General features: G+C 40.6%; 2 protein-coding genes across 5 annotated transcripts in view; one reads left to right on the top strand and one right to left on the bottom strand.

Moving 5' to 3' along the window:
* The first annotated feature begins 293 nt into the window (after nt 1-293).
* micall1a (MICAL-like 1a) overlaps nt 294-9,245 on the top strand; it is a 17,334-nt gene continuing 8,382 nt past the window's right edge. Inside the window, exons 1-4 of one of the 4 annotated variants that reach the window (XM_080302326.1) lie at nt 295-801; nt 895-1,170; nt 5,465-5,513; nt 8,034-8,175. In XM_080302326.1, the coding sequence (XP_080158452.1) occupies nt 1,025-1,170; nt 5,465-5,513; nt 8,034-8,175 (337 nt within the window). In that variant the 5' untranslated portion in view covers nt 295-801; nt 895-1,024. Of the gene's footprint in view, nt 1,171-5,464; nt 5,514-8,033; nt 8,176-9,245 lie in introns of all 4 variants that reach the window. The other 3 variants (XM_080302327.1, XM_080302328.1, XM_080302325.1) reach the window with 3 other exon arrangements.
* The window catches only part of c6h22orf23 (chromosome 6 C22orf23 homolog), a 26,031-nt gene continuing 19,968 nt past the window's right edge, over nt 3,183-9,245 (bottom strand). Inside the window, exons 9-10 of the mRNA XM_080302339.1 lie at nt 3,358-3,414; nt 3,183-3,250 (exon numbers count right to left, since the gene is read on the bottom strand). Coding sequence (XP_080158465.1) covers nt 3,403-3,414 — 12 coding nt within the window. The 3' untranslated portion in view covers nt 3,183-3,250; nt 3,358-3,402. The remainder of the gene's footprint in view (nt 3,251-3,357; nt 3,415-9,245) is intronic.

Below are 9,245 nucleotides of genomic sequence, written 5' to 3'. Positions count from 1 at the left end.
TAACTCACTCAATTCATTACATTGATTAAATGTGTTTTCTGGATTTTTGGTTGATGTTCTGTAATTTTCCATTGAAATTAAACTACAATAGAATATAGACACTGTTTATTTCTTTGTAAATAAGAACGCTTACAACAAATTTAGGGGCTCAAATAGCTATTTCCCCCACTGTAGGAGGCAGCAACCCTGTATTATACAAGTTACCTGAGGAGGGCAGCAATGCGGGGATGATGCATGTCTCCGTCGACTCCAATATAAGAAGAAGACAGCAGCCCCTGAATGGGTGTAGCACCCCCTGTTGGGCGATAAGAGCAGGGAGAGAAACGGGATATTGTAGGTTGGCAGCTTGGCCAGGCTGTCAGTGTTTTAATCAGCGCTGTTCGGCTGGAGTTGCACTTCCTGTGCGGGATTTTTATTTTTTCATAGGTTACTTTTAATTGTATTGGTACATAAATGATGGCGTCGCGGGCAACGGACTAAAGAGACTTTTTTTTAAACCAGTCTTTTAGCCGTTGTAGTCACTGCACTTACAAACAAAAGCCTAGTGCTGGTCTTGCGGTCCTTCACAGAGGAAATTCTGCACCTGCTTCGACTGAAACTGCATCACTGCGTGAAACAACAGTTTACACATATACAGCAAACCTGCAAAGTGGGGCCAAACAGCAAGCCACTGCAGCCAGTTAGCTAACTCGGCTACGTCAAGAACTTTTGAGGGCGAGCTCCCGTTATCAGCTCGGGAAATCAGCCGTGTTTTTTCACTCATTCCGCAGTAACCGCAGTCTGAATAACCGCACACGGGAGGTAAACTTCACACGGTGCTTGCTGCAGTTGGTAAAGTTGGGCATCGTCCAGCTAGCTCCTAAGAAATGCTCGTTTTTTTCCAATGTGACTCAGTGGCTGCTCATGAAGGTAACGTATCGGCAGCTCGGGTGTTGCCTGGCCGTCGTCGCTTTCTCTGTCCCGTCAACAAATAAAGGTCGATCAATCCAAGTTCACCACCTTCCCCATCGGATTTGTCTGTAGTATGATGGGATCTCTGAAGGCTCTCCAGGAGTGGTGTCGGATACAGTGTGAGAACTACAACGATGTGCAAATTAAGGACATGTCTACGTCCTTTCGAGACGGGCTGGCGTTTTGTGCCATTATTCATCGCTTCAGACCAGATCTGATGTAAGTAACCACAAGTGTAACATAAACGCTACTGTAAAATGAAGTTAGAAGCAGGTTAAGTTAACGGTAAGGTTAATCTGTGGTACACTGGTTCTTTTTTGTGTAGGAGCTGCCTCCGTTGAAAGGTATACTGGTTTTTGAGGCGTGACAGGCTGCTAACTGTTTTCTTTTGTGACTGAATTGAGGTTCAGAATTACTAAGGGTAACTCATCCATTCAAAACACCAATGTAGAACAAAACCTGTCAGGACAGAGCCATCTGAACTCATCTGTGCTCTAAAGAAGAGCTGTCAGACTCCTTAAACTCAAAGGCCATATACACGTACAGCCCAGTTTGATCTCAAGTAAAACCATTACGTAATAACATATAACTTAAGTTTTATAATCTTAATAACTACACTGGACCATATTCAAAACTATTAAAAATGGAGACGAAACCACGAACCCAAGTGGGAAAAACAATCCTTACCCCATTCATTTTAAAATAAGCCAACCAACCATTTTTTCTGTCATGTAATTAGTGATCTGTGATTGCTTAAGGAACATGTGTAATCCCACAGTATCATTATAAGCTACTTGAAGTCTGTGTAACTTTTTTTGTTACAGAGACTGGTACAGTATGAGACATGTTCACTCTATCCATACTTGCAAAAGAGGGCGTGTGCTTGTGCATACACCATACATCATTTTCTATAATTATCTCCATCATCTGTCATTTCATCTGTAATAGAATGCCCAGGATATTTTTACTTTAATGGAATCTGTACGATTGTTATGAGACTGTTTGAAATCAGGAAATCTTAGATATTTGTCTTCTTTGCTTCTGTAAATCATGACAGCATTCTTACAGACACTTTGTGTGGTATCCTGTTTTGTACCATAAACAGGACATGTGGTAAACTGCCCCTGTAGACCAGCACTGCTAGAACTAAATACCACAAGATCATATGCATACATAATGTGGTTCACTAGAGTACGGTCATGCATCCCACTTCTCCAACAGAAAATGTTCCAGTGCAACTCACAGCAGAAAGTCATATGCAAAACCACATGGCAAGGTTTTGTGACTAAACTAGAATAATATTTTTTGCCTTTATGATTCAAACAACTTGTACTTTTTAACTTTCCATACATTTTCACATTTACTGCTCCCATGTAGTAATGATGGCATTGCTACAGTAGGAGTAGTGTTGTAGGTTAAAGACAAAAATCCAGTTATTAATGCTTTAACTGCAGTGAAATTAGATGTTTTCATTGTATTTAAGTAAAAATCTAAAAGCACCATACTAACATACCTAAGTATGGCAGTGTTATCTTGGAAGACACGGTTCATTTTTCAACTCTATGTTTTAATTATATTTTGTCACAGCCACTTAAAGAAAAAAAGCCTCCTGTAATGTTGTGAGTTCTGCGATGTGAGCGAGTGTCCAATGTGGCGTGTCAAAGTCATCCTGACAAGCGACGCTCTGCCTGTAACAACACTTCCCTTCTGTGTTTCACACCTACACACTGAGTACAGAGGTTACCACAAAACACCACAGCGTGTATATGTGATTTACAAGGGTTGGGTATAGGGAGGAGGACATGATGACTCGCCATCTTTTTAGTAGAGATTCAAAACAGTAATTTTGTTTTTCACTTGAGTGACAGTGAGCCACCTTTAGCCACCTGTACAAATGACAGCCTGAAACTTTACAGTGCACACAAGCTATCCTGTTTTTGTTTAACGTATGCTGCTGTACACTAAATGTGAATGTGTTTATTTAATTTTTTTCTCTTCAATCAGAATTCACACAATACAATGGTGTGCCTTGAGAAAAGTCCAGATTTCTTGGAGATTTTGTGGCAACTATAAGTTATTAAAAACAAAACCCAGGAAAACTTGCTAGGCATGTGATGCGAGTATGACTGTATTAAACCACAGAAGCACTCTGTCTTCAATTAAATTTTATTAAAGTTTATTCTTTGGGAAAATTGGCTTAAAAAATAAGAAAAGTCTTCACTGGTGTCTGACAAACACAAAATCAGTCAGGATGGTAACCTACCAACACTGGTGGTATGCTGTATAACCACTGAAGGTGCTACAAAAAAAAGCAGAAGCCCCACAGATGAGCGATTAGCAAGCGTTTTTACAAAAGAAGCAAATCATAGAGATGATAAACCCTTTACCCAGTTTGACATTTCTGACCATAAAGCCCGTCTTTCAAGGGCAACTGCCAGTCCATAGTGGTCATCAGTGCCCTACCTGCAGACAGGGGTGATAAAAAGGACTTTCATGCTTCAAGAGACCTGTGAGCATCAGAAAGCTGAGAGCTAACTGTCACAGGTTACTGGAAATGGTCATACGCCATAAGAGTTCCTGAGTGAGCCAGAGACAAAGGCAGGTTCTTCCATAGATTCACCTATGAAACCCTTGAATTTGAATTCCTGAGGTAGGGCAAAGGCACACCAATGTACAGGAAAAGAGGGAACTTGATTTATAACATCAGGGAAAAAATGAACTATGGATGCTTTGTTGCTCTGAACAGATTGTTATGAAGGGCTAGAATTTTCCCACAGACTGCAGTAAAATGTACCGTTAACCACATGTCATCCCAGTGGTCTGATAAATGATTTTGGACAGTAAGCATGTGGCTCGTGCTGTTCATCTCTCAGGTGAGCAAACTGGACTGAATGGAAGCAGAGCAAACTTTCACTTAAACAGTGAAGTGGACTTTATCTGCATAAACAGCACAGCAGTAATGCTGAAAGTACAGGAATTAGACAAATCCTAAACTCTGCAAACTGGGAGCTTTCAAGCTTTGCCTCTTTAATTTGTGTCCCAGCATGCCTCGCTGTTCAGCTTTCTTTCTAGCTGCAGCGGCCCTGCTGAACTCCCTCTGATCCAGACAGACAGCCCGTCAGACTAATCTGCGGCTGAGACCTCTGCCTGTCGAACTGGATTTAGCTCTAATGCATGTGCAGGTCATTTGTAGTAGAAGTGCTGCCCTTTACTCTGCAGCCACTGAAGCTTCATTGAAAAATGGCACACTGATGCAGATGAGACTTGGATGGCCTTATCGTCCTTTGGATGACGACTCCTGTCAGTCAGACCAGTGGAGATGGAGTAGATGTGGAGCCCCAGAAGTCATTCATGGCAAAGTTAATGGAAGTGCACATAAAGTGTCTTTTTAAAACTTGTATTTAAATAAAATTCTGTTAATTTATTGCTGCTTTTGTTTTATATTTTTAAAATCTCTAACTCATTTGATGTCTCACCTGCTCCTTGATTAGTGCTTAATTATTCACTGTCATAACATCAGACAATCTTATTCTGCAAAGCTTTTCCAACTGACTAAACCAGATTTAGCGGATGTACTGGTTCAAGCCAGGTTTTGATCATGTGGATTGTCATTACCGCCTCTCTCTCGCTCTCTCTCTCTCGCTCTCTCTCGCTCTCTCACCTAAAATAAACCTTGGAGTGAGACTCTGAGTCATTGTGGATTAGATGTGCATGCTGATCACACACAGCATTTCACCGTCCCAGTCAGTTCTTTTTTTTCTTTTTTCTGTGAGGTATGAAAATGTAAAATCTTTGTTATTTTTGAGTTACTGCACTTTTTATTTTGGCAATGTCTGTTATGCTGACACGGGGGACTCGGGCTGACACAGCCCTGATATTAAAGTTGCTGCTCGGTGCGTTTGTGGCCACGGGAATTAGATTAGAGAGAACAGAGGTCACTTTGTGTGGCTCCAACACGGAGCTCATTCACAGGATTTTGCCTTCTTGAAAGTTCCACATGGTTTCCACAAGCACTCATTGGGTTCATGGTGGGTTTTTCTTATTTTTCCCCCTGCCATACTGTTGTGTCTAAGACCACTGCACACATTTACTTATGCACATTCATCCCACAGCTCCTCAGACATTTTTTCCAGTTTTACTGCAGGATGTTTACTGGTGAGAAACTGGCTTTAGATCCCTGCTCTGGGCATTTTAGAGCAGAGCCTTGTAATTATCGGCCCATCGCTCCTGCTGCTTCTTTCTTTTTGCTCTGGCATCAGGCATCATTTAAGGCCGGTTTTTGAGATTGTCAGCAGTGGTAGGTGGGAGCTGTAACTGCTCACCACTGCAGTTTGTTATGCTGTCAGGCAAATAATAGCTTATAATCTATTTAGATTATAGCTTATAGTCTATAATATGAGTGCAAATAGTTGAGCAAGTTGTATGTAGAAACAGGGCTGCTATAGAACTATGCTGGCTGCCTTATCTTCAGCCTTATCCTAAATGTTGTTGTAACCTTTTTCTGTCATTGCAGAGATTTTGGCTCACTGACTAAGGAGAATGTCTATGAGAACAACCGCCTGGTGAGTCACGTTTACAACTATATGTTTTGTACACACGTTGTTCTGTGGTGAATGATGTCATTTTGAAACCTGAGTCATTTGGAAATCCCTAGCTTATGTGTAGCCAGAAACATATTATGTGTTTGACTCCTCATAGATGTTGTGGGTGTAAGTGGAGTGTGTGCGTGATGTGAAGACAGACTCTTACTCAATTCTGCTGAAGGGCAGAGAGTCAGAGGGAGGAAGCCAGAGCACTCTGTGTCAGAAAAAACTAAATTCTTGACATAAGCCTGTGGAGAAACCATGAAGTGAAGCTTTTCAGTGCAAAAGTGCAGAGTTTGCAGCTTTGTAAAGCAGTACATCAAATACAGCCTAAAACTTTAAAAATCTGATTTCCTTGACTGTTTTTTTTCCACATGGCTTTGAAGCCAGGAGAACATTGAGGGTTGAAATGGAAGTCTCCTTTCAGTCTGAGCTCAGCTTTGGCAGTTCTTTGTTGTTGTTTTAATGTTTTGTTTTTCAATTCCTGCAGCGTTAGGAGAAGTGAGAAGCTTATAAAGAATTCTTATAAAGGAAGAAAGTAATTGTCACGTCTAGTCTGGAGTGAATATTATGTGGAAAGCATTCTGTTTGATTGACCATGTAAGATCAATTTGTAAGTTTCATGAGTGTATTTGGGGTTGATTGTCTCCTGGAATGACTTTTGAGTCCCCTTTCATGTAGGAGGTGCTGATAGACTCACTAAATGCTGAATCACTGTTTAGATGTTACTGCTGTCACATGGAGACTCAAGCTAGGAGCTCCTACTGTGCAGGTTTCAAGTTATTGTTAACCTTTAGAATCACTGTGGATTACATTACATTGGTAGCAAATGTCAATGTTGCAGACATTTTCTTTTTTTTTTTTTCTTTTTATTGTGTTACACAATTTTTTCAGGTTTTTGATGATGCCTGGTGAGGGTTGATGTGTCACTTGGGTGACACTTTAGGTCACAGACTTTAGAGTGGTCTGTTTAGGAAAGTCATAGATGACAGGGTGACGAGAATTCGAGCCAGAAGGAAGCTGCAGACTTTTTGTGTCACCTCATTTTTGTCATTCATCCAGTGCACCCAGTTTTTGTCTCTGTTTTTAGATTCAAATCCAAAAATAAAACGTTAGGAGTATTTGTCATGGTGAGCCACAGATTTTTCAGCACGAGGTGGAAACTACTTTAGCTTCCCTCAAGTAGCTGTTTTGGTTGTTGGGTTGCCACTACAGAAATAACTATATTGGTTTCACTTCACTCGCTCACCATGCTCAAAAAAATAACAAAAAATAAAAAATCCTAGGCCTTACAAAGTGTAAAATGCAAGAGAAAAGTCTTCCTGACCTGATTTGGGCTGAAAAGTGTTAAAAGATCCATCACTTGGATAGTATCTGACTCAAGGCCTCTGCAGCATTAAATCTCACTACTCTGAGTCTGCTAGCTGTGGATCACTGCAAAGAATCACCATGTACTCATGTGAAGTGGATAACTGCAATAAAATCAATACCTATAATAGCATAATAATAATGATGATAATAATAAATAGATATTAAATGTTACTGAGCAGCACACAGTATTAATGATACATGACGTGTTTGGAGGCAGCTGCCGACCAAGATGGTGTGTGTGTGTGTGTGTGTGTGTGTGTGTGTGTGTGTGTGTGTGTGTGTGTGTGTGTGTGTGTGTGTGTGTGTGTGTGTGTGTGTGTGTGTGTGTGTGTGTGTGTGTGTGTGAGTGAGAGAGAGAGAGTGTGCTTGTGTTCATAAGGTTTCTCAATTTAACTATCTAATAGTAGGTGTGGGGAGGTTAAGACTGGTTTTTAGAAGCCACATGTTTGGGGATTTTTAGATTTAGTTTCACTTTAATTGTGATGTGCAGCATTTGTAGGCCTTGTTGTTTCAGAACCGTGCTGGTATGTTGTTATGTAATGCTGTTTGCAGTATCATTTCTTCACTGGAATTTTTTTCTCACTGCTGGTTTTTCTCAAAGGAATAAATGTAAACATCATGCAAACGGCGGATTGTTTTTTTTGTTTTTTTCACTGCATACTTTCTCACACACATCCAGTCAAGCTTTTCCACTTGTTTTGGTTTTATTTATTTCGGCTTGAGATAAGATTTCTCCTGCAGGCTCAGTGCAGTGAGGGGATTTATTTTTTTGTAGGTGCTTAAAGCATTGAAAGGTTAACCACTAATCATTTCCATTCTCCTGAATAATACAGAGACCACACTCCCACAAGTTTCCACTACAACTCCTAATAATAAAGAAATGAAATACTGATAGAAGTCATACCAAGATACCACATTAGGTTTCAACAACAGAACAAGCTGAGTTGTTACCAAATTTGTGCTTATCAAGGTTTTTATCTTTAATAACAAAGAGGTCAGTTTACCTCGCTCTTACTCAAGTTTTGCCTTGTATCTAAGCTCACTGGTTCCTGTCTCATTGCCAACATCTCTTTTTGTTTCCTGCTCTTTCTACTTCCTTTCCCCTTATCCTCTTTTCCTCATTGAAAGGCGTTTGAAGTGGCTGAGACTGAACTGGGGATTCCAGCCCTGTTGGACCCAGAAGACATGGTGTCTATGAAAGTGCCTGACCGGCTTAGCATCATCACATACGTGTCCCAGTATTACAACTTCTTCAACAACAAGTCTCAGGGTGCGTGCAACTGTGTGAATTCTGTCACATACACATGTATAATCTTTTACTTGTTAATGTATATGTTATTACAGACTCAGTAAGCTTTTTTTTTCAGTGATATATTTTAGGTATGAGTGTTTCCTGCAGAGATGTTTTGCATTTGTGACAAACTGCGGTAAATGTGATTATATAAAAGCTGTCTCTCCAGTATCTTCCTTATCCCTGGATTGACTCCTTTTCCATGATCTTGAACTGCAGTTTGTCAAAGTAGTCCTTGTTCTCCTTGTTCCACTTTACCCTACTGCCTACTGGCGTTGGCCAGAGGGGCCGATGGCACGATATGGCAGCCTCGCTTCTGTCAGTCTGCCCCAGGGCAGCTGTGGCAACCGTAGCTTGCCTCCACCAGTGTGTGAATGCGAGAGTGAATGAATAGTGGCATTGTAAAGCGCTTTGGGTGCCTTGAAAAGCGCTATATAAATCCAATCCATTATTATTATTATTATTTGCAGCCTCGGTGAGCTCAGTGTTGTGACACATACACCAGTTCTTTATCTGCAGCAGGTTTTGGTTTCCCTCCAGCATGAAACAGCTTGTCAGAGCATATCAGAGATTACTATTCCCAGCTGCACTCAAAGATGCTGGACTCTGACGGGTTTAAAAAACAAAAGACAGTAAAGGAAAAAACAAACTAGAATGTATGTTGGGTTGGTTTAAAAAAATATTCCAGAGTTTTGTTTTTATGCACTACTGTAGCAATCATCAAAGGAAAAAGTAAATCTTTTTTTAATTGGATGTCGGTTTAGTCTCTCTTGTCTTCACCTTCAACTCTTAAGTGCTGTGATTGGGTCATATCATCATCATCATCATCATCCACTTTCTTTGCTGCCTATGCCAGTGAACAAAGAGCAAACACATTCAGTGTTTGATAACTTGAATAAATGAAAAATAAAGAGGGGGGAAACCACAGATGCAACTTGGTCAACTTTACCAATAGGGAGACATGAACCTAGAGGGTTGGGGCCAGTACCTGGGTATATTTGTCACTTTAATTTAGTGGTGCCATTCATGAAAAGTCTCACTTCATTTCT

The sequence above is a fragment of the Astatotilapia calliptera genome, chromosome 6, assembly GCF_964374335.1.
Source record: "Astatotilapia calliptera chromosome 6, fAstCal68.1, whole genome shotgun sequence".
NCBI classification, from domain to species: domain Eukaryota; kingdom Metazoa; phylum Chordata; class Actinopteri; order Cichliformes; family Cichlidae; genus Astatotilapia; species Astatotilapia calliptera.
The sequence above is the reverse complement of the archived record's forward strand: the minus strand, read 5'-3'. Positions and strand labels throughout refer to the sequence as shown.